This window comes from Rana temporaria, chromosome 2 (assembly GCF_905171775.1).
Source record: "Rana temporaria chromosome 2, aRanTem1.1, whole genome shotgun sequence".
In the NCBI taxonomy this organism is placed as follows: domain Eukaryota; kingdom Metazoa; phylum Chordata; class Amphibia; order Anura; family Ranidae; genus Rana; species Rana temporaria.
In genome coordinates this window covers 449,398,874-449,424,280 of record NC_053490.1, presented here as the reverse complement: position 1 = coordinate 449,424,280, position 25,407 = coordinate 449,398,874, and the positions used below count along the sequence as shown (strand labels likewise).

Genomic DNA, 25,407 nt, shown 5'->3' with positions numbered 1-25,407 from the left:
TTGTGTCCGCTCGTGGAATGGTGACAAACTTTTACCCTTAATCTCTATAGGTGGTGTTTAAAAATTTCTACAGTTTACATGTTTAGAGTTACGGATGAGGTCTAGTGCTAGAATTATTGCTCTCGCTCTAACAATCGCGGTGATACCTCACGTGTGGTTTAAACACTGTTTTCACATGCAAGGGTGACTTGCGTATGCGTTCACTTCTGAGCTCAAGCTACCTAGAGGCTAGGTTAAGATTCATGTTGCGTTTGTATGTTAAAGCGGAGGTCCGCCTGAAAAAAATAAAAAATAAAATAAAATGTAATATATATGAAAAGCCAGCAGCTACAAATACTGCAGCTGCTGACTTTTAATACATGGACACTTACCTGTCCAGGGCGCCCGCGATGCCAGCAGACGATCGGCTGCCCCTGCCGCCATCCTTGCAGCTTTACTTCCTAGTTCCCTACTGCGCAAGTCTCACTGTGCGTTCTCACTGGTGCCTGCCGTCTTCTGGGACCTGTGTGTTTCCCAGAAGACAGCGTGGGTGCAGGAAGTGGCGTAGATCACCGCAGTGATCTATGCCAGGAGAGAGAGGGGGGGGGGGGGGGTTCGATTTTTGGGTGGAACTCCACTTTAAAGGTTATACTAATGGGAAAAAAAATAGGTACCAAAGTACCTTTCAGTCCTGTAATTGCAGAAGACAGTGGAGTACTTTGGCATCTACTGCGGTTTTTCTTGTTTACCAAATATATATATATATATATATACACACACACACACACACACACACATATATATACATACACACACACACACACACGTATATATGCTGTGGTTTGTAAGTGGTTTACCCGGATCATGGCCGAGAGCTTTCCTCCTTTTTACTTCCAGCCAGCAGATGGTTTTCTTATGAAAGAAGTCAGAGGGGCTGATTAGCCACTGGTTTTCTTTCAGAAGCAGGACATTTTCTGACTTCCCATTTTTACAGATGCGCCTGAGAAATGATCAGACGGTGCAGCCACCTGGTTACGGAAGCAATCAGAGCCCAGATTGTCTCTGATCGCCTCTATGGCTTTGGCAGACCAGAGCAACGTCAGTTCTGGTCTAGGGCAGAAGTAAACACTTATTTACCTTTTTCTTTTAAAAATTAAAAAAAGGAGAGATTTGGGGTCTTTTTGACCCTGGATCGCTCCAAAAAGAGGACATGTATTCCTTATTTATATTACAAGGGATGTTTACATCCCTTGTAATAAGAATAAAAGTGATCAAAAATAAATGTAAGGGATGGTGCAAGAAAAAAACAAAACAAAACAAAAAAAAACAACTATAAATCGCCCCCATCTGTCCGTGATTGCACGCAGAAGTGAACGCATACGCAAGTTGCACACCACACATATGAGGTATCGCAGCAAATGTAAAAGAGCAATAATTACAGCACTAGACCACCTCTAACTCTAAACAGGTAATTTGTAAACATTTTTAAAGTGTCACCTATGGAGATTTGGAATTACAATAGGTTGTTGCCATTCCACGAGCACACACAGTTTTAAAGCGTGATGTTAGGTATTTACCCAGCGCAACATTTTTCTTATTTTACAATTTTTTTTTAAAAAAATGGGGTATATATTGTGTTTTGTTTTTTGCCCGGCAACAACTCTGGTGTTCCATATCTAAAGTCTGACACCTTTCCCTACCCATGAAATCATGTTAATAGAACTGACCTAGCTCATGGAGAACTATAGGAAAACAAGGCAGTAGTCGTTCCCCCTCCCACAAATGTATGCCTTTTAGTACATGGTATGCTCAACAGCCTATAAAAGCTTAAAAACCCATTGGATGTTTTACTTCATTATTACAGATTTTGATTCAGATTAATAAAAGCAAAGAGAGTTTCAACTTTAATGAAACTTTATTTATGAGAAAAACACTATTTTAGATATTCTCTTTTCTTCAAATAATCTAGACAGAATGTAAAGCTGCGAGTATAAAAAGTAGATACAGTTGTGTGGAATCCAGAAGCTCTTTCTAAATGGATCCTGTAACAAAAAATAAAAAGTGAAATTTGCATTAATGTAGGTCATTCCAATAGGTCATGCCAGCAGAAGGGAGGCACAGCTTTTCTTTTCAAGTGAAAAATCGAATTCTGAGAAACTATGACTAAGGCCGGGTTCACACTGGTACAACACGACTGTTGTATGACCGTCATCCTACTTTGCCCTACACCACAGGTCTTACTTCCATCCCACTTGAATGAACAAGATAAGATTTTGCGCCGACTAATTATCTTTTGACCAATCAAAACAATCCCAGTGTGACAAATTCCTTTTACTGCTGCTGTAATCAAGTCGGATGGTGTCACAAGTCAGATGGTTAGTACAAGGATCCTACTTTGATCCGACTTCAATGATATTCAATGGGCTGAAGTCGGACCAAAGTAGTACAGGGAGCATTTTCAAAATCGGATCAACTTGTATCGGACCAGTTAAGATGGCTCTCATAGGGAAACATTGATTTGTGTCATGAGCTTCCAAAGTCAGAGCGTTTGTTGTACCAGTGTGAACCCAGCCTAAGGCCTCATGTACATGGATGTTTAGCATCTCGTTTGTACGGAGGCGTAAAATCCCTGGTACTTTCTGGTGTTCAGGAAAGCACACATGCAGAGTACAGCAACCAATACAAGTGAATAGCTGTATGCGGCTGCACTAGGGCAAATGCCGAGATCTTTTGCATCAATGTTTATCTGCATATGTGCTTCTCCATGAACACTCCACTTCGGAGAGAAGCGACATAAGCACACACATTGGTAAATGCTAATGCAGAAGTCATTGGCATTTACCCAAGCATGGCGTACAACCATTCACTTGTAATGGCGGCTCTACACGGCACTTGCAGCTTTCCAAGTACCAAAAACCTCTGGGGATCTTACACATCAGCACAGGAGAAAGGGAAGTAGCCGCTCACAGAAACCACAGGTGCAGGCAAGGCAGAAAAAGGAAGTATCTCTCTGGACAGCCGCACTCCAAACAATCGTTGCCTTTATTAGTAAAATAAAACAGCACTATAAGCCACAGCAAAATGGACAGCTGATACGTTTCACACTATACCTAGTGTTTAATCATAGCTATGATTAAACACTAGGAATAGCATCAGCACAGGAGCTGCTAAAAGGCTATGTGCATGAGGCCTAAAACGTATGCAGTGAAAGAACCAATGTTCTGTTAAAAAAAAAAAAGAAAGAACCAATGTACTTCATCCTTGGTAAAGCACACAATGTTTTTTTCACTTGAATACATTCCCACTATAAAGGTTATTAAAATAGTTTCCCAAACACCTACTTTGCAAAAATTTATTCATCTGAAAACAGCATCTGGATTAGGTCGGGTTTAAAGCATTCTTCTTCTGTCAGTTTCTGTGCCTGGAAAGGAGTTAAGAGGTCAGCACAACACAGAAAATCAATGGACAAAGCCCATACTAAAAACAGTAATTCTCTAAAGGTTGAAATTCATTTGCATGCCTTATTTGGTCTGTTTTTGAATGGAGTTCTCTGCTGCTGTATAATGAAGTGGATAGCAGTACCCAATATCTGCTTTTCCTTATCGTGAAGCAGATAACTCCATGATTGGAGGATAGCCGGTTACATGCCTCTGCTTGCTTCCCAAAGCCAGTGAAGAACAATGCACACTGATGTGTTCTCTAAATGTATAGCAGTAGTATCAATCTAGAAGAACTGAACTACTGTACATTCAATGGAGTCAATTTCTCATTGTCACCTATTAGAATCTGAGCTACACTGAAAAGTATAAATTTAAATGTGGTATACCAAGTAAGCAGGCAGGACGTGGCACAACACAGACCTCAGGTTTATGAAGAAGACCCACCTATCCTACACGTGTTTTCAATTTATTTTTATTGGTCTTTTTCTGCCTATCCTACATGTGAGGACCTCCTGACTTTGGCACAGCTCTAATATTTCCTGGTGGTTTTAGTAGCTTACCGATTGATTTCACCAATTGCCTCAGACTGCTTTTTTAATATACACTCTATTACCAAAAGTATTGTGACGTCTGCCTTTACACTCACGTGACCTATAATGGCATCCCAGTCTTAGTCCATAGGGTTCAATATCGAGTTGGCCCACCCTTTAAAGGGGTGGTTCCACCTAAAACTCATTTCTAGCAATATATTCGTAAGACCCGTTACACTGCGGGTAGGCTGGCTTCTTTTTTTTTTTCCCCGTACATACCGAGATCTCGGGGGTCTCGTCCCTAGGCGGTGGGCGTTCCTATTTGATTGACGTTCCTCGGACGGGCGCATACGTGACGTCACGACTTTCCGAAAGAAGCCGAACGTCGCCGCGCAGGCGCCGTATAGAGTCGGCTCTATACGGCACCTGCGCGGCGACGTTCGGCTTCTTTCGGAAAGTCGTGACGTCACGTATGCGCCCGTCCGAGGAACGTCAATCAAATAGGAACGCCCACCGCCTAGGGACGAGACCCCCGAGATCTCGGTATGTACGGGGAAAAAAAAAAAGACACTGCGGGTAGGCTGGCTTAACGGGTCTTACGAATATATTGCTAGAAATGAGTTTTAGGTGGAACCACCCCTTTAAGCATGTTGGCACAATACTTTCTGCTGTTCTAATGTAGGAATAAAATAAAAAAGTACCGTAACCAGAACAAGCTTACCGTTCCAACTTTAAGAAGAGAGGGAACACCCGTAAGTTTCAGGATTTTTTTAAAATCATTATTTGGATCCTTCCAGCTACAGTAAAGAAACAGGCAGTACATTAATCATCAACAATATAAATAAGCACTTGCAACACAAAGCCACAACAACAACAATTTGCATTTTGGAGGCAACATCAAAAAACTGCTGAACGCTCATTTTAAAAATTCTAGTTGCCTGTAACTGACTTGGAGGCTTCAATACTTCAGCAGTCACTGGCCTGGAAGGAGGAAATGCTGAATACATTGATCTGCATGCACATTCTAGGCTTAAGCCCTGGTTCACACTGATGCGTTTTGACATGCGATTTGTCAAATCGGTGGCATTTGCCGGCAATGACACTCCTAATCGATGCAACGCTGCACAGATTTCAAAAAGTAGTTTCTGTACTACTTTTTGCGATTTCGGCCCACGATTTACATTGACATCTGTGCAGAAACTGCATAGATGTCTCTAATCTCGGCCGAAATCGGGACTGACAAGCGGGAGTGAAATCGTGCGAGTTCAGCTGGATTTGCAAGGCTTCATTCCCGAAGCTCCATGCAAAAAGTGGTATTCCATATCATACTTTTGTACTTACACGACTGACTTCTGTTTGTAGCCTCCCGCTTTTTATCTTTTAATTTCCTTTGAAAATATTACATCTGTCAGTTTCCCTGAACAGTCCTGCCGTCTTTTGGGACTTCTGTGTGTCCCAGAAGACAGCGGGAGGGGGTCGGAAATGTCATAGATTGCTGAGCAGCGATCTTTCCAGAAGTGGGAACGGGTACCTGTCAAAATCAGGAACCCACTCCCCTGTCCCCCCAGAAAGAAAAAGAAAAAAAAGTTGCCAAATGTAGCGGTGGGGGGTTGCAAACAAGTGGAGCTTCCTCTTTTGGGTGGAGCTCCACTTTAAGTCTCTGACCCTAACCTGCCTTTTTTAAAACAACTCTCAAAATATACACACAGTGACGCCCTCTAGAAGGTTCACAAAAAACTGTTGCAAGTGCAACTTGATGGGTCTCCTTTACCATGAAGACAAATTATATCTGCCAGGAGTCATTTTTCTTGGGAACAGACAACTCTAAATTCTCCGATCAAATTTTTGCTCCATTGAATGAACTCTGCTGGAATACTGAAAAGTTCCATTAGATCTAAAGTTGACAGTACAGAGATTGTATGGTCTCCTTGTAATGTGCGTGTTGAGCCTTAAGGCCTGTACACACAGTCGAACTTTTTGCTAACAAACTTCAAAATCAGCAAGTTTTCAAATTAGTCCGATCGTGCGTACGCTCCATCGGACCAACTTTTTCAGGTTTCATCGGACAAAAAGTTTGGCCTGCAAACGGACAAACTTTTTGGCAACAAAAGTCCGATGGTGCCTAGTCCGACCATGTGTACAGCAAGCCATTGGACTTTTGTACAAAGTGCAAATACGCATGCTCAGAACCAATGTTAAAATCAACCAACAATAGCAGAAAATAACCAAAGGGTGGCGGTAAAGAGCAGAAAAACCATGTGATGTTGGGAAAGTTTTAGAAAAGTTGGCAGAAAAGTCAGAGCGTGTGTATGCTATGGGTGTGACCAGACAACTCCCTTCGGACAAAAATCCAAGGGAAAGTTTGTTTGATGTCCGACCGTGTGTACGAGGCTTTAGACTTACTATTGTCTCTCTCCAACTAAGCAGTATATGAAGACTGAGCCTTCTGGAAGGTGCTTCATTTCCCCACGAATGAATGGTTCAGCTAAAGCAAAAGAAATAAAATGTACACAGGATGAGAAAAATTATCTAATAATATTTTAATATATGTAATAGTTCCATTCTACAGCCATTTACAATAGGAACTAATTTTGTTTGTGTGCATTGCTAACAAGATAGAACAGAAATGAAGACTTTAATGTTCTTTAAAGTGCATCTTAACCTTAAAATAAATATGTAATACATTGCAGTTGACTGGAGCTGAACGATTAATTGTTAAAAGATCGAAATCGTGAGATAACCCCCCCCTCCCCACGATTCATTCGTGCAACCAGTGCAGAGTCGTTCCCTGCTCACAGCTGTCAAAAAATGTTTTTTTTTTTTTTTTTATAAAAGCAGCCGGCAATGTTTAACATCATTGCTTAGCGCTGAACAAGGTCCCTTTCACACGAGGAGGATCCTCTCAGAGGACTCTGCTAGCTCAGTGGGGGATCACTCTGGTGATCCCCACTGAGCAGGCGCATGACAGGTCTGTCTCCGCTCACTGTGCAGGGACATCATGTCAAGAGCCCCGCTGTTCTCTATGGGAAGATCGGATGAAAACAGACAGCATGTCCGTATCGCCATGCGTCCGTTTTCAGTGGATCATGACGTATCGGATGGCAGGCGGGTGTCAGACATCTCCGCTGACATCCCCCTGCCCATACAAGTCAATGGGTGGCCTGCTCAGATCCACCTGAAAAAACGGACAGACGGGCCTGGTAATGTGAAAGGGGCCCGAGAGATAAAAATAAACATATCTTTGTTTATTTACAAATCAAAGGGATGAATTTCAGTCTGTAAATGAAGTTCATTTAACCACTTCCCTACCAGCCTATATCAGATTGATGTCCGTAAGGTGGCTCTGTTATCCTGACTGGGCGTCATATGGCGTCCAGCAGGATAAGCCGCTCGTGCAAGCCCTTGGGGGCGCGCAAAGTTGCAATAAGTGGCGCTGTGGGTCGCTCTGATGTGACCAATCACAGCAGTAACCAGGAAGTGCCACTAATCGGCTTTCCTTGGTTTGCAAAGACAGGGAGACCCGATCGGCAGCTCTCCTGACAAAGGGGGGGGGGCGATTATCAGCGCAGCCCCCATCAGAGGTGCCCATTAGAAACACTTGTCAGTGCCCATCAGAAATGATGGTCAGTGCAGAAGAAAACAAAAGTTTTAGAACAGAAACAAAGAAAAACTTTTATTTTATTTTTTTTAAATCTTTGGTCTTTGTTTAGCAAAAAATTAAAAAAAAACCAGTGGTGATCAAAAACCACCAAAATAAAGGTTTATTTGTGGGAAGAAAATGATAAAAGTGTTTGGGTTCAGTGTTACATGACCGCACAATTGTCATTCAAAGTGTGACAGGAAGGGGGTAAAAGTGCCCTGTATTAAAGTGGTTAAAGCAACCTTGTCAAGTTAAAAAATAAAAATTGTGTGTGTGTGTGGGGGGGGGGGGGGGGGGGAGGTGTTTATTGAATTTTTCCTCTGTTTAACTCCTTATTAAAAGGGGATGTAAAAGGAAAACATTTTTTTCCCTAAATAGCTTCCTTTACCTTAGAGCAGTCCTCCTTCACTTACCTCATCCTTCCACTTTGCTTTTAAATGTCCTTATTTCTTCTGAGAAATCCTCACTTCCTGTTCTTCTGTCTGTAACTCCACACAGTAATGTGAGGCTTTCTCCCTGGTGGGGAGAAAGCATCTTGAGGGGGCGAGCAGAAGGGTCAAGACACTCTCTACTTTGCAGATAGAGAAAGGAGCTGTGTGTTAGTGGGCGTCCTGACCATCCTGCTCGCCCCCTTCCCCTTCAAGAGGCTTTCTCCACACCAAAGAGAAAGCCTTGCATTACTGTGTGTAGTTACAGACAGAAGAACAGGAAGTGAGGATTTCTCAGAAGAAATAAGGACATTTAAAAGCAAAATGGAAGGATGAGGTAAGTGAAGGAGGACTGCACTAAGGTAAAGGAAGCTATTTAGGGAAAACATTTTTTTCCTTTACAACCCCTTTAATAAGGAGTTAAACAGAGGAACAATTCAATAAACACCCCCCCCACACACACACACACACAATTTTTATTTTATTTTTTAACCTGACAAGGTTGCTTTAACCTTGGGTTTAAATACACTTTAAAAGTAATTCCGTTCACTGCAAAACTGATGTGTTTCAGTAGGAAGAACACCACTCGGCTCTAATGATTAATCTGGGTGATCTCTGTCTGAATAATTAAGGGAACTTTGACACATTCTTCACCATAAAGCGAGCAATGTCAGATCTTCATGTGGATTAGATCCTACCCATGTAGCTGGAATGTTTATATGCTGCATTTTATAAACCAAAGGCTACGTTCAGACAGCTGAATGTGTGTGGCTGCTGACAAGGATCAGTAGATTCTTGCTGGTGGTTGTAAATGTTGCAGCAGCTGTCAGATTTGCACTCTGGCCAGAGGTGCAGGGGCGCCGGAGCCGTTCGGAAATACTCCGTTCAAGTGTTTCCGAATGCAGCCGAACGGTTTCCGAGTCTCTCCCGTGCCCCCCCCCCCCCCCACCTCTGGCCACATGCCATAGAAGTCAACGTGGAACAAATTATTTTTGTTTTCAATCGACATGGGGAAACTCGCTTTGATATGCAAGTGCTGTGGATTAGGAGCATACTCCTGGAACGGATTATGCTTGTAATCCCATGTTCCACTGTACCGGTGATCAAAAAAAAAAAAAAAGGCACAGTGTATGCATCCCCCTCTGTTGGAGATCGGAGAACCCCCCCCATCAAAATCTCTGTAGTTCTCTATAGTGAACTAATTGAGAGACATGGAGGACCTCATCGCCACCTTGCACAGCCAGGAGGAGACCTTTCCGGGAGCCTGGGCATCCTAGGAATCATTTTGTGTACACTGACGCCTATCTTCAAGAGATGGCACAACAGGAATGACCTGTAGAAGCGAAACATCAGAAATGACCTGGGTGAGAAGTGGTTAAAACAGTAAATTGTACCACACTGCTGGTCACAGGACAAGCTTCGGTCACTCGCAGGCTCTCCAGGTCTAAGATGGGTGTACATGGTGAAGAGATCACAGTACATGGCCCTGACATGGGCATAAGCACAGGGTGTGCTGGATGTGCCTGGGCACACCCTAATCACCTTATGCACATTACCAATCTGTGTGCTGGCAGAGAGATGGGAAAGATCTCCCTTATCAGCTTACGCACTTCTCTTTCACTATGCCGAATAGTGCCCACTATCGAGAAGTACCAGGGATGTACTGCGCAAGCGCCGTACAGAACAGCACAACAGCTGATTTTACGATCGCACAATAGCCGATGGAAGAAATGTTTCTGTCACATTGTGCTGCGCACTACCAACGCATGTTTATGTTGGCGAGGGACGGATTTGTACATGATGGCCACTGCTGCAAAGATGGGGACGGATTTTTAAATGATGACTCATGTCGGTGCGGGACGGAATTTTACATGTTGGTGGCAAAATTTTTAAAAGATGGGCACACCCCGTAAGCGTCCATGAAAAATAGCATAAAAAAAGTGTTTTGCAGCAGTGCCCGTCATTTAAAACGTCAAACCCCCAACATGTACAAATCCGCCCCTCACCGACATGAGCACGCCTCGGCGGCACACGCCATAATCTGACAGAAACATTTCTTCCGTCAGCTATTGTGCGCATGCGCCGTCTTCGCCATCACAACAGCTGGTCGTAAAATCAGCTGTTGTGCCGTTTTGTACAGCACATGCGACGTACATCCCGGGCACTTCTCGATAGTGGGCACCACCCGACAGATCAATGTGCTGAGGTCATATATATGTAAACGCACACGTGTGTTTGAGCTCTGGGGTGCACTCGCTAATCATACAATAGGCTGGGCACACCAATGGGCATTACACTCAGACAGTACTGTCTTTATATGCCCATAACATTTTAGAAATCCTATAAAGGGTACAGTACCTTTAACACAGTCCGGGCACCAACTCACCCCCTCCTCATTCTTATCCCCACAGAACAGAGCGAACACCGTCCTCCCCCGGTAAGTCTCAACCTCCCTGCAGTACTCCTCATAGCCGTGCACTTTCACCTCCGTGTGGGCAGCCATGGCTGTGCTGACTGGGAACTATTCTCTCACAGACCAGCTGGAAGCCGCGGAACTAAAATCACCTTCCTCACGTGACACATTTAGGCAGCCTTTTTCTGCGCATGTGCAGAGGAGTTGAGGCAGGTAAGTTTGTATTCTCACAGCAGCGACGTACTATGGCTCCCCTGCAATGCAAGTCACGCCTGCTCACATTGTTTTTCCGTTTTTGAAATGCAGTAATGTTTACTCCATGGCGGTGTCAGATTAGGCGACCCGTCAGAATTTGTGACGGAAGTGACGTTCGTCACCGCCATCTTGCTACACCCGGTGAACATGCCCTTAGGTGGCGCACTAGCGTCCATCTTTATTTAGGAACATATTGGCGATATTAGAATGAAACTAAACAAGAATATCTGTACAGTATATCTATTCACAGGTGCAGTAAAAAAAAAAGAAGCTAGGGCGTTTGTCTTGTAAGAAATTGATCTGTTCTGGTTGGACAGTCCTGGTATTCCCGCCTCAGGACGATTCCCAGCAGGTTTGGTCCCTTGGGGGCCCCGTAGTGGCTGCGGTTGTCATGACGCCGGATCTAGTGGTTGGCTGAGGTGAGGAAGACAAGGAAGAAGACGGTCGGGGGAGTCAGGTAATAGGCTGGTATGGAGGTGACACATTGGGGGGGGGGGCTGAGCTTCTATATGTTACTACTCGAATCACAGCTTTGTGATAGAGGACTGTACTGTGATATCTCCTCTGGGTCCCTCTATCTCTTCCCTCCACTCGTCTGTATTGCCTTTGAACATTCTGTAAAATGGATTTCCTTCTTCCTATGAGGGGTGTACACAAGCAGTGGGGTACTAAGTAGGGGGCGAGCCGCCTCGGGTGATACACACTGGGGGGGTTGTCTGTGTAACATGCAGGGGGTCCATAATCATTGGGGGGGGGGGGTGTCTGTGTAACATACAGGCATCCAGAGCTGTGGGGTGCTGTGTAATGTAAAGGGACCCAGAGGTGCAGGGTGCTGTGTAATGTGTGCTGTGTAATATAAAGAGGTGCAGGGTGCTGTGTAATGTAAAGGGGTCCAGAGTGCTGTGTAATGTAAAGGGGTCCAGAGGTGCAGGGTGCTGTGTAATGTAAAGGGGTCCAGAGGTGCAGGGTGCTGTGTAATGTAAAGGGGTCCAGAGGTGCAGGGTGCTGTGTAATGTAAAGGGGTCCAGAGGTGCAGGGTGCTGTGTAATGTAAAGGGGTCCAGTGATGCAGGGTGCTGTGTAATGTAAAGGGGTCCAGAGGTGCAGGGTGCTGTGTAATGTAAAGGGGTCCAGAGGTGCAGGGTGCTGTGTAATGTAAAGGGGTCCAGAGGTGCAGGGTGCTGTGCTAATAATCAATGTGCTGATTGTCAGCGCAGACCACCCCTCTGACAGGGAGAGCCACCGATCGGCACTTCCTGGTTCACGCGATGATCAGCTGTGATTGGTCACATCTGATCACGTGGTAAGGAGCCTCTGCCAGAGGCTCCTTACCATGATCGGAGATGCGGTGTGTCAGACCGACACACCACACCACTGATCGCCGTGCTGCGGGCACGCACCTGCATGTTTTCCTGAAAGACATGATATGACGTCCCGTCAGGATAACATAATAGCTATGTTTCTACATACAGTGGAACCATGAAGAATGAACATAGCAACCTTCACAGCAAAAAAAATAAAATAACATTTGGAGGCTGAGATTAATAGGAAGCGCTTTTATTTACATTTTTTATTATTTAAAGCGGAACTAAACCCTCATTTACTTTACAGCCAAGGAAGCTGCCATCTAAGCCTGGCTGGTGTCATAGCTGATCACATGTGCAGCACCATGGCAACTGCAGATCAAACAGAGGCTATGATGGCAGATTTCTTTGGCTGAAAAGTATACAACGGTTTAGTTCCACATTGAATAAAAGTGTAAACATTTTTGTGAAACTTCTTTCTTAACAGAACTAAACCCATCAGTTTAACTAATATGAGATGTGGTCCCCCACGCTAAGTAAATAACATATTAATAAAAACTACCGCATGTGCTAAATGAAACTGCTGCTAATCTACTACTACCTACTGCTCAATCTAGGATGTTCACAATAACAAACAGTAATAAATGTATATAAAATGATCAGCGCAATTTCTCAACATGAAAACAAGTGAGTATAATAAATATGTATATATGAACATTCAATATTGAAAAGTAACAAACTCATAAATGTTACCACTAGTAAAGTGCAAAGTGATTAAAGTAAAAAGTCCAAAACGTTGATCCAAAATTTATGGAATAAATAAATAGTCCTTCAAAACTGAATCCACCAAAAACAAGTGATGCTGAAACTTCACACAACTGCTTAGTGCTCACAGAACTCTCACCTCCATAAAATTATGAATCAGCCTTAAAGCGGTGGTTCCCCTAAAAATAAAGTTTTGACATTGCATTTGCTATAATAATTACAGTTAGAATCGGCTGGCTTTATGTAAAAAATACCTCCGTCCGTACGTAGCGTTTGTATTATTCGTTCCCACCGCCACTTCCGGGTACGATGCTGGCGGTGGGCGTTCCTTATTGATGGACAGGCATCCGACCGACGCATCCATCGCGTCACGAGATGCCGAAAGAAGCCGAACATCGTTGCGCATGCGCCGTATAGAGCCGCACCGACGTTCGGCTTCTTTCGGCATCTCGTGACGCAATGGATGCGTCGGTCGGATGCCTGTCCATCAATTAGGAACGCCCACCGCCAGCATCGTACCCGGAAGTGGCGGTGGGAACGAATAATACAAACGCTACGTACGGAGGTATTTTTTACATAAAACCAGCCGATTCTAACTGTAATTATTATAGCAAATGCAATGTCAAAACTTTATTTTTAGGGGAACCACCGCTTTAAAAGAGAAGTATGTTTTTTTTGGGGCTATTCATACTTCCCTCGTGGATGCAGCATCAGATGATGCTGCATCTGTCCCCTGGCGTCTCTGCACTGAGAACCAAGCCACCGAACACCGCCGATGGCTCGGATCTCACTCCTCCCCGAGAAGAGCGATGCTGACTGTCACTCAGAATCGTTTCTGCTCTACTCCGCGCTCATTGGAGTGCAGGGGCGGGGAGTGGGTGTCTCAGCGGCTCACTGAGACTGCCATTAATCAAGGCCGCTGACAGATCCAGACCTGGAAGTCAGGATGACACGCTGCCCCGACTGATGGCAGTGACATCAGCAGAGAGCGGACTTCAGACCGATCTCCGCTGAAAATGGGTCACAGGAGTGCAAAACTAATTGCACTCCTGTGACCAAGAGGAGAAGCCCAGCTCAGGCTCAGGCTCAGGCTGGACTTCTCCTTTTAAGGATAACTCTAGTGATGATAATGCCTCACTTCCTAGCTCCCGGTTGATATTTTCAGATTCCAGATAACATGTGGGAATGAAATAAATGCCTCCCATAGTGTGATATATTTAAATAATCAAAGATTTATTGAAAGACAATTGGAAGCTTACATTTAGAAAGATTAAAAAGCGTATTGAGTAAAAACATCAGTGTAACAGACGCCTCTTACATCACTTCCCGTCTGCTCTATGACTTCATCAGGGGTATGAAGTCACGTGATGTGACGTAACGTGTAGGGCTTGGCCAGAAGTAAGAAGCAGACAGGGAGCCCAGAAGTGGGGGGTTACCATCACTAAAGTTATCCTTAAGGCTGATTCATCATTTTATGGAGGTGAAAGTTCTGTAAGCAGTTGTGTGAAGTTTCAGCAGCACTTGTTTTTGGTGGATTCAGTTTTGAAGGACTATTTATTTATTCCATCAATTTAACTGTTTCCAAAAACTGTTACATTTAAAGTGGATGTCACAATGTACAGTATAAGATTTCCTATCATCTGTGCCCAGTCTTGCCACACAGAGTTAATCCAGCTTTGAGCAATCCTCTTTTATTGTTCAGTGAAATACAACAGACTTCCAGATAAAAACCAAAGTCCTTGCTTCTGAAAAAAAGTGCACAATTCACATCCCCCTCCCCTGTGTTTTGATTAAATGTTTTCAACATATGGGGTGAGTCACAGTTCAGTGCCATGAGAAAATGCAACAGCCATCAGAATATACATAGAGCTGGAGGGAAGAGGGGAGGGGGATGTGAATTGAGAACTTTTTACAGAAGTTGTGTATGTCTGCAAGCAGTGCACGAGATATGTAAATAACCTGTTACTCAAGCAAGGACTTTGGTTTTTATCTGGAAGTCTGTTTTATTTCCCTAAACAATAAAAAGAGGATTGCTCAGAGCTGGATTAACTCTGTGTGGCAAGACTGGGCACAGATGATAGGAAATCTTATTCTCTACATTGTGACATCATTGTTTACATCCACTTTAAGGCATGTTGTGAATGATAACTGTCACAGTTGCTTTTGCCCTTAGTTGAACCGTCAATCCAACAAATGGCTGGTGTCATAACTGATCACATGTGCAGCACCATCTCAAATGTAGATAAAACAGAGGCTATGATGGCAGCTACCTTGGCTGTAAAGGAGAGGAGAATATAGTTTTTGCTTTAAATCCAAAATGTTTTTTTTTTTACCTTTTTTTTATTTATTTTTTTATACCGGCTTTTCAAAATTAAAAATCTCATTTAGATGTAGGCTGGAAAACTCAGCATAGTATAGGCTTGTCAACACATGCATAGATATTGTATGTGCATTGCTTTATATTGATGGGTGGTGCATGTTTATAAGCTGCCACAGATCACACAGCACAGCCCATGCGTCACTGACTCATCATTTACGTTTGAGTGAACAAGCATTGCTCTCATGGCTGTGTTATAAAGCTGCTGGTGTCCTGTACGTTTGCTTGAAACCTGCAGCTGTATCACACAGCCCCATAGGGCTGATTGTTCATTCAGAATAGTAAAATAAATGCAGCTTGGAGAGGGGATGGGGGCTCAGTGCTGGCTGTACTCAACCACAGGAATGCCCATAAATTGGGCTTTAGACTGGGGTGGAGCTACATACAGCATTAACATAAGGAAAGAATTTTATATCCGCAATGTCCCCACGAATCAGAACAGTGGATCTGCTTCACTAGATAAGACAACAATAAACCTTGCAGAATAGGTTAAAGGGGGTGGCTCAATATCTTGCAGGCAAAGAGGCTTTAATGAAAATCTCAAATCCTTTATATTTTTTGTATTAATGAACTACCATAGTCCTGACCAGGAAACTATTTCCATAATCTGCTTGAAGTTACGGTTATTAGGATTTGCCAGACACTGAACAAACTCCAATTCCAGCTGGAATTCAGTCTTGCTCATCTGAAAGAAGATCTATTGGAAATGTCAGCATTACTTACATATGTGATTTAATTTAAATAACTGGGGTGGGGTGTCTTTTGACTGTATGCTGTACTTTGTGCTAAAAGGTTCCCCTCTTTCCCATTCCAAGTTAGGAGGTTCTCTGTCTCACCGTAACATTTCCATTATTCCTCTAGAGTGTTGGGATGGCTCTGGACTCTCAGCCTGGACCATCGGCTCTTTCTGGGGCTCGGCACTGCCTGCCATTCAGAAGTCATGGGAGAGACACACAGGTAAGTAAATAAGTAATAGATACAGGGTTTATACAGCGCCACCAATTTTTGAAGTGCTTTACAAAATAAAAGAAAACAGAATAGGTACAATACAATTCTATACAAGAGGATTATGAGGCCCTGCTCATGGATCTTGCAATCTAAAGGAGAGGAGTGGTATAAAAACTGTATCACTTAAAAAACAAAAACAAAAAAAAAACGTAGAACTGATGAAAAAGATTGAAGCACAGTTTTTGGGTGTAGGTGGGTAGGCTTCTCTGTAGGAATTAGTTTTCAGGGATTGCCTGAAGTGGGCAGAGTAGGAGATAACTGGACAGGCTGGGGTAGGGAGTTCCAGAGTATGGTAGAGGCTCTGGAGAAATCTTGGATTGCATTTAAATGGCAATGATTAATTTACCTGCAGTGAATGTTTGAATGTTATATTTACTCCCTTTATAAAAATACCTCCTGTAAAAATGCATTCTACATAATTAAATAAGTTATTTGCAGTTTTCTTTGCCTTCTTTATTTCCTTTTTTTTTTTAAGCTGCGCTTTAATCTGAATGTTGATACTCATCCATCAAATCTGGCTACCCAGTTCTCGAATCCTTCTCCCATCATAATTGAGAAGATTTCAAGTCTTCAAAAGAAGCATTTACAAGATAAATTGGAGAGAAAACTGAAATCTCAGTTGTCAAACCCTTCTCCCATCACTATCGAAAAGATATCAAGTCTTCCAAATAAGTCTTTAGAGAATTTAGCTTCTTACGATTTGCAATGTAATTCCTCCTCCTCGATGGCTTTCTCTGCTGTATCAGAAGAACGCTTAAACGTTGCTATTTGGCTTGTAAAGCGAGATCTCAAACAAAAGCGTTTACAGGAGAAGTTGGAGGGTGAACTAAAATCGCAGCCAAACAAACCGCATTCCCCTCCATTCAGAAGAGGGGTGATTATTGGCAGTCCTGAAAAGGCCAACGCCAGAACTTTTGTAAAGGACAGGAAGCCTAACCGTTCCATAAAGCCTGAAGTGACCAAATCGGGTGCTTTGGTATATGTTTATACACCAGACAAGAATAGGAATAATGTAGAGGTGGCAGACTCCCCGCCTACCCGTGACCCCGGGCCAGGTCTTCTCCCAAAAACTGAAGCGGAACAGAATGAGCAGGAAGTAAGACGTCTGCAGAAAGAACTCCATTCTTGCATGAGGAAAATTGAAGAACTGGCCAAGAAAGGTAAAGCTTGATGTCTGAAATAATATGTAATATGTAAATATTATGTAATATTCAACGAATGTACTCCTGCGCATGTGCAGTAGTGATGTCATCCCATGCAATGCTTTTCAGGCTGCTGTGACAAAAAAAAAGTAAATTTTTTTCCCCCTATATGTATGTCCATTATTTTTTATTAAAGGTGAACCTTTAACCACTTCCGGACCGCCGCAGAATGGCACGGACAGGCACATTGGCGTACCTGTACGTCCCTGCCTAGACGTGGGTCGGGGGTCCGATCGGGACCCCCCCCGTACATGCGGCGGTTCCCGTGGCTTCAGGAGCGATCCGGGATGACGGCGCGGCTATTCGTTTATAGCCGCCCCGTCGCGATCGCTCCCCGGAGCTGAAGAATGGGGAGAGCCGTATGTAAACATGGCTTCCCCGTGCTTCACTGTGGCGGCTGCATCGATCGAGTGATCCCTTTTATAGGGAGACTCGATCGATGATGTCAGACCTACAGCCACACCCCCCTACAGTTGTAAACACACACTAGGTGAACCCTAACTCCTACAGCGCCCCCTGTGGTTAACTCCCAAACTGCAACTGTCATTTTCACAATAAAGAATGCAATTTAAATGCATTTTTTGCTGTGAAAATGACAATGGTCCCAAAAATGTGTCAAAATTGTCCGAAGTGTCCGCCATAATGTCGCAGTCACGAAAAAAAACGCTGATCGCCGCCATTAGTAGTAAAAAAAATAAAATTAATAAAAATGCAATAAAACTATCCCCTATTTTGTAAACGCTATAAATGTTGCGCAAACCAACCGATAAACGATTATTGCGATTTTTTTTTTTTTTTACCAAAAATAGGTAGAAGAATACGTATCGGCCTAAACTGAGGAAAATTTTTTTTTTATATGCTTTTGGGGGATATTTATTATAGCAAAAAGTAAAAAATATTGCATTTTTTTTCAAAATTGTCGCTCTATTTTTGTTTATAGCGCAAAAAATAAAAACCGCAGAGGTGATCAAATACCACCAAAAGAAAGCTCTATTTGTGGGGAAAAAAGGACGCCAATTTTGTTTGGGAGCCACGTCGCACGACCTCGCAATTGTCTGTTAAAGCGACGCAGTGCCGAATTGTAAAAACCCCTTGGGTCATTTAGCAGCATATTGGTCCGGTCCTTAAGTGGTTAATATCGCTTTCAGTTTTCCTCGTTCCATAGTGTATTGTATGTTATTTTTACATCTGCCCTTTGTTATTTGAACACACTCCTCTGATCATTCTCATGGAAACAATCATTTGGCTTTTGCCTGCTAAAAGTGGATGTAAACCCGAAAATGTTTATTTATTTTTTTGATGTCACAATGTAGAGTATAAGATTTCCTATCATCTGTGCCCAGTCTTGCCACATAGAGTTAATCCAGCTCTGAGCAATCCTCTTTTATTGTTCAGTGAAATAAAACAGACTTGGAGAAAAACCTTAGTCCGTTCCACCCCCTTGCTGTGAGTGACAGGTTATTTACATATCTCATGCACTAGCCTGGAGACGGGCATTATTTTTTAATTCCCACCCCCACTCCTTTTCTGAAGTCATGTGGTTACTTTTCTGGATTTTGACTGGATGTTAGTGATCATAGCAGAATTTAGTGTTGTGTTTAGTGCACGTTGACAAGGGGAGTGTAGAGGAGGGCGGGGAGTCTACTGACATCACAACTCCACCCACAGAGCTCTAGACAACAGATCCACCCACAGAATCTGCAGATTTTCAGGTCTTATAACAGACAGAGGGGGAGACATTTGACAGGTAAGGATACATGCAGGAGGCATCTATATCCTTATAGATCAGCACTATGGCAGTAGTTTAGAAAGGATGAGAGTGGGTTTACATCCACTTTAACTGCTATAAACATTAGTATCCATACATGATAGTCCCACAAACAGTTGCTGTGGTTAGATCTCCTCTGTTTGTTAACAGTAGTGTGGTACCCTAGGACAACAATTCGGATATCACTTTTTTGTTTTAGAATGCAATAGAGATACTTTGGATCCCTTAGAAGAGGCCAGGGGCCGAATACGCCAGCAGGAACGGGCAACCAGATTTAGCAGAATGCTTTATGTTCTACGGCAACAGGTAAGAAAAATATGGTTTATTACTCAATGATCAGTTTCTTTTAAAGTGGGAGATTTAACACATTTGTATGATTTTTTACTTATAATAAGGCTTACCTATAGATACAGTAAATATCTCCTAAACATGCACCGTTTAGGAGATATTTACTTTAGATGCAGCCGGTTATTAGAGGCTGGCATAGCACACTGTGTATGTTTTATTTTAAAACAAGCTCTGTAAATACTGTATATTAGCTGTCTTCAGGCCGATCGCGTGACTCGCGGCCGCTTTCCAGCCCTGATAGATGTCTTCTGCAGAGGAGACGAGCGGCCACGTGATCTCCCTCTGACGTCAGAGGACATCTGTCAGAGCTGGATAGCGGCCGCAAGTGATGAGACCGACCTGAAGACAGCTCTGATATACAGTATTTACAGAGCTCATTTTAAAATAAAACATACAAAGTGTGCTATGCCAGCCTCTAATAGAGGTGCTGGCATGGACTTGTATACGCCCTAACAAACGCTTTAATAAAAATGCTGTTTTAGGTTTTAATTTTTTTTTTTTTTTTTCATACTAACCAGGTAAAAGAGATCCAAGAAGATCTAGAAAAGCTAAGCCCACATAAAATAAAGCATACAAAGAAGGTAATAAAGAGAAGTTCTGTCTGTATAGCTGTCAGTTGACTTGTGATGATAGCCAAACATAATTGGAACCTTTTTTTTTTTTTCTTCTACTTTTTAGTATTTAGGTGTTTATATAGCACCCAGGTTGTCATTAAAACTTTATATAGAAGCTTACAGTCTAATGTCTCTACCATATTTTTATACATACACATTTGACAGCCCATTTAGTATGAACACCAGTTAACCGGTTAACGACCGGCTCCTGCACATATACGTCGGCAGAATGGCATGGCTGGGCAGAGTAACGTATATTTACGTTACTTTAAAACTCCCGCCTTGCGGGCGCACCCCTGCTGCGAACTATATTTTCGCCGGTGTCCCGTGATCGGGTCACAGAGCTGCAGAACGGCGAGAGGCAAGTGTAAACAAGCCTCTCCCCTTTCTGCCTAGTGACGCTGTCACTGATCGTCTGCTGCCTCTCATCGGTAGACTCACTCCCTAGGACACACTTAACTCCTTCAGCGCCACCTAGTGGTTAACCCCTTCACTGCCAAATGTCATTTTCACAATAATCGGTGCATTTTTATAGCACTAATCGCCATAAAAATTACAATGGTCCCAAAAATGTGTCCGCCATAAAGTCGCAGTCACGATAAAAATCGCAGGTTGCTGCCATTACTAGTAAAAAAAAAAAAAAATTATAATAAAAATTCCATAAAACTATCCCCCTTTTCGTAGATGCTATAACTTTTGCGCAAACCTATCAATATAAGCTTATGACGATTTTAGTTGCAGGGTTTTTTTTTCTTGTTGGTGCTAATAAATATGTGTGTATGCCAGTCCCGAACCATGTCTAGATTGGCAGCAGTTCACCGAGGAGCAATTCGTGTTCTACAGATGTTCATCACTCAGCTGAATGAACGTGGCGAGCAGCAGATACCTTCTCTCTACAAGGAGCTTGGCCATCTCATCCGCCAGCTTTCCCTTTGTTCTGCAAAGCTGGAGGCTGGAGGGGATCCAGCTGCCTCCGATATAATCATCTCAATTCTCCAACAAACTGAGGTACATAAGATTATTATTTTTTTCAATGCTGTATGACTGTAGAAAAAATACTAATCTCTGTCTCTAAAATAAAATGTAATTTTCTGCTATTCTTGACTTGTTTTTTAAGGTGATAGTTATGGGGGTGCCATCCATCACTACTTGTTGAGCGAATGACTTGGAATAACCACACGTGTATCGGATGTTTGCTTCTTGGATTGCCACCCACAACATTTATCAATGTTTCTATATTTTATTTTCTCTTAAATAGATATTTATTTTTAAAGCCCACACCATCCCAATATCAGCTGCTTCCAGATATGAGGGCACCTGAATCTCCCTGTAAAATAATTAGTGCATAGTTTTTCCTATTTATATTGCACCTTCATTGGGTAATGCAGGATGACTAATGGGGTAAATCCCTTTCTTCAGGAGATTGGACACCTTTGTTGTTCATACTGATATACTTGGAACTGGTTCTGCTCCTAACTGTAGACACCCCACTGTGATACATTTCTTTGTCATTTTCTAACTTGTTTAATAGCAAGCTGTTGAACATTGGATATGTTAAATTTTCTAGTTTATAATCCTATAAAAGGGTCTTAAAAGCAAAGAAACACTTTATTATGTGCATTAGTCCCCTTTCAGACGGGCAAACTCTGCCAGCGGATTAGCTTGCTAGTTGGGGAATCTGTCCACTGATTCCCGCTGAGTAGACAGATGACAGGTCCGTGTCTGCACCGCCTATGCATAGTGGACACGGACACAGCCTGCTTTCCTCTATGGGCGGTCAGATGGAAATTAACCGCCTGTCCGCTTCCATCCAACTGTCATCTGATCAGCCAGACAGATGGAAGACAGATCCCCCATCTGTATGTTTTTAGCAGATAGGATCAGATGTCAGCAGGTGTCAACAGGACACATGACCATTGACATCCGCTGCTCCTTAGAGAACAATGGATGGTCTCTAATCAGTTCCACCTAAAAAAAAAAAAAAAACGATCGGCCTGCCCATGTAAAAGGGGCCTTAGCCTGTTGCATCCTGTTTGACTATGGGTCAGGAAGTGAAGGGAAATCTCCACAATGGGACACAAATGGCAAAATGTTGACAGGTGTTATAACCCTCCCTTGCTCTATCCAAAATGAAAAAACAAAGTTTTGCTTATAATTTTACTTTAAGTCTAACATGCAACATTGTTATGGGTTAGAAGCTCTTTAAAGTGGTTGTAAACCCTTAAATATATCCAGTGAAGTGACTGGCCTCTGCTGATCTACACAGATAAAACAAAAAAAAATCCTCCTACATAAGTTGTACCTGTATATCTGCTGTCTTCTCTTCTCTATATTCATTCAAAGTGCTGAATTTTAAAACTTGGCAGCGTTTAGAAAAAAGGTGGGGGGTAGCTGAATTATACTCTGCAAAGCTCAGTTAGGAGAGCTCTGACAGCTGATTGGAGGGGAGGGACACACCCCTTTACACACCACACAGGAACAGGACCGAGGCTCTCAATTAGCTGGAGATCCCTCCCCGTCACCATTTTTCACTTGGTGTTTGGAAAACCTGTCAGAAGTTACACATGCTGATAGCGAAAAAATGAGGCGGCACACAAAAGTGACATTTTGTGCTCTTAACTGAGACAAATACAAACTATATAGCACAGGTGTCAAACACAAGGCCCGTGGGCCAAATCCGGTCCTCCAGGCCATTTCATGTGGCCCTCCCACCTCTCCTGCAGCTCAGGAGAGCTCCAGCCCTCCTTTGGTCCTACTCAGAACCCCTACTTTCTGCTTTCAAACAATGCATCCAGCTTCTTCCCAGCAGCAGCATAAGGAAAGGGGGTGCACTGTGATATAAGGGATAGTGGGGAACTCGACTCCTGATGGTGGGGTGGCTCTTGACATCTAATGTAAGGGGAGGGGATGTGCTGAACATCTAATCTTACAGATACGACCGGCCCTTTTGAGGGCAATCATAATGCTGATGCGGCCCACCATGAAATTGAGTTTGACACCCCTGATCTAGAGGTATATGGTTGGTTGTCTGAGGTTTACAGTCAGTTTAATGCTACTTTAGATTAAAGCCTAGTAGCATAAGCTATTGTAGTTTTTTTCAGGTTTAAGTCTTTGTTGTAAATGGGTATCGTACATGGTGCTAATTATTTTAATATGCTTTGCATTGATGTATCTGATGTAGCTGACCATTGTTGTCCTGGATCTTTGTGATCCTCTCACATATGTCCTTCACCATTGTGTGTTTTAGAACTTAGATTTACTTCTTGAAGGTAAGACGTCTTCTCATGCAAGGAAGGCATCCCCAAACGCTGCAACAAGTAGATCACCGCACAACAGGAAGAATTATTATGATGCCAGATCACCTGTTAGAGAGGGCCACCCTCCTCCACCTATCCTCAAGCAGAAGGTGTTGCCAGAAGAGAACCGGAAACGTGTAAACAGACGGCTAGTGGTTGGTAAGCACGTTTATATTCCTTAAAAGATTGGTTAGGCAAGCAATATCTTCAGTTTCCATAGGGACTCCTCTATTAGACTTGTGTCAATATTAAAGTCTTCCAAGTAAGGACTTGGAGATTGGAATAGTAACCTTTTGTATTCAACAAAAATATGGGATGTCAGAAGACAGAGACACACACACGTCACATTACAGCCATACTGTACATACATTCACACACACTAATGCTGACGCAGGGCTACTTAGGGCTACATTACCCACTTGCCGATCTGCCGCCATCATTATACTGCGGCAGGTCGGCACGATCCCGCGAACCATCGTAGCTCTACATCGGTCCGTTTAAACGGGATATCGGCGTGCCCGCTGCACTGCATGGGTGCCGATGCTAATGACCGGCGCTCCCGATGACTGCCAGCAGCAAGCGATCGTGGGCACGAGAGGCAGAACGAGGATGTGTGTGTGTGTGTGTAAACACACATCCCTGTTATGTTCTGAGAGGAGATGCAGATCGTGAGTTCCAACAAGCTGGGAACCACGATCTGTCATCTCCTATAGTGAGTCCCCTCCCCCCACAGTTAGAACACACACTAGGGAACACGGTTAACCCCTTGATCCCCCCCCCCCTGGCATTAACCCCTTCCCTGCCAGTGACATTTATACAGTAATCGGTGCATTTTTATAGCTCTAATCGCTGTATAAATGCCAATAGTCCCAAAAATGTGTCTAAAGTGTTAAATGTGTCCGTCATAATGTCGCAGTCACGATAAAATCGCAGATTGCTGCCATTAGTAGTAAAAAAAATTATAATAATAAAAATGCCATAAATCTATCCCCTATTTTGTAGACGCTATAACTTTTGCGCAAACCAATCAATATACGCTTATTGCGATTTCTATTACCAAAAATATGTCGAAGAATACGTATCGGTCTAAACTGAGAAAAATTTGCTTTAAAAAAAAAAAAAAAATGGGGATATTTATTATAGCAAAAAGTAAAAAAAAATTTTTTTTTTTTTTTTTTTTTTTCAAAATAGTCGCTCTTTTTTTGTTTATAGCACAAAAAAATAAAAACCGCATAGATGATCAAATACCACCAAAAGAAAGTTCTATTTGTGGGAAAGGACGTCATTGGTTTCAACGTGAACATAAATGACGTCCAGCCCCATTCACGGAAGGCTTACGCAAACGACGTAACTTTTTCAAATTTAGACGCGGGAACGACGGCCATACTTAACATTGGTACGCCGCACTTACGCCACCATATAGCAGGGGTAACTATACGCTGGGAAAAGCCTAACGTAAACAGGGTAAATGTACTGCGTCGGCCGGGCGTACGTTCAAGAATTCGCGTATCTAGATGATTTACATATTTCGACGCGTAAATCGGCGTACACGCCCCTAGCGGCCATCGTAAATATGCAGTTACGATCCGACGGCGTAAGAGACTTACGCCTGTCGGATCTAAGGGAAATCTATGCGTAACTGATTCTATGAATCAGGCGCATAGATACGACAGCGCAACTCAGAGATACGCCGTCGTATCTCCACTGAGAATCTGGCCCTATATTTTATACTTTCTACTATAAAACCTATCCAATATTTTTTATTTTTTTTTATCAAATATCGTCATAAATTTTAGGCCAATAAGTATTCTGCCACAATAGGTGTATATTGATTGGTTTGCGTGAATGTTAAAGCATCTACAAACTATGGTGTAGATACTGGAATTTGAATTTATTTTTTATACTAGTAATAACGGTGATCAGCGACTTATAGCGGGAATGTGATAGTATGGCGGGCAATCTAACACTTTTAACACTTTGTGGGAACCAGTGATGTTAATACAGGGATCAGTGTAATGGTCCTGCGTACTGGGCTCACAAA

At 42.9% G+C, this 25,407-nt stretch overlaps 2 protein-coding genes across 2 annotated transcripts in view; one reads left to right on the top strand and one right to left on the bottom strand.

Moving 5' to 3' along the window:
• Window positions 1–1,879: 1,879 nt before the first annotated feature.
• TXNDC17 (thioredoxin domain containing 17) lies at window positions 1,880–10,700 on the bottom strand. Its single transcript, XM_040338478.1, has 5 exons — window positions 10,376–10,700; window positions 6,353–6,434; window positions 4,671–4,746; window positions 3,321–3,400; window positions 1,880–2,021 (listed from the first exon to the last, which is right to left on the bottom strand). The coding sequence occupies exons 1-4, from the start codon at window positions 10,518–10,520 to the stop codon at window positions 3,332–3,334; spliced, it is 372 nt and encodes a 123-aa protein (XP_040194412.1). The 5' UTR covers window positions 10,521–10,700; the 3' UTR covers window positions 1,880–2,021; window positions 3,321–3,331.
• A 99-nt stretch (window positions 10,701–10,799) lies between these two features.
• Window positions 10,800–25,407, top strand: part of KIAA0753 (KIAA0753 ortholog) — a 45,612-nt gene continuing 31,004 nt past the window's right edge. The window contains exons 1-7 of the mRNA XM_040338477.1: window positions 10,800–11,142; window positions 15,992–16,087; window positions 16,614–17,298; window positions 19,308–19,414; window positions 19,975–20,037; window positions 20,857–21,078; window positions 23,318–23,525. Coding sequence (XP_040194411.1) covers window positions 16,001–16,087; window positions 16,614–17,298; window positions 19,308–19,414; window positions 19,975–20,037; window positions 20,857–21,078; window positions 23,318–23,525 — 1,372 coding nt within the window. The 5' untranslated portion in view covers window positions 10,800–11,142; window positions 15,992–16,000. The remainder of the gene's footprint in view (window positions 11,143–15,991; window positions 16,088–16,613; window positions 17,299–19,307; window positions 19,415–19,974; window positions 20,038–20,856; window positions 21,079–23,317; window positions 23,526–25,407) is intronic.

Excerpts from the sequence above, each read along its gene's own strand:
- TXNDC17 (XM_040338478.1), bottom strand. The coding sequence starts at position 10,520 with ATGGCTGCCCACACGGAGGTGAAAGTGCACGGCTATGAGGAGTACTGC. Across the intron at positions 6,435-10,375 it reads GTGCCCGGACTGTGTTAAAG|CTGAACCATTCATTCGTGGG; the intron begins GTACTGTACCCT and ends CTTTTGCTTTAG. Across the intron at positions 3,401-4,670 it reads CTCTTCTTAAAGTTGGAACG|GCACAGAAACTGACAGAAGA; the intron begins GTAAGCTTGTTC and ends ACTCCTTTCCAG.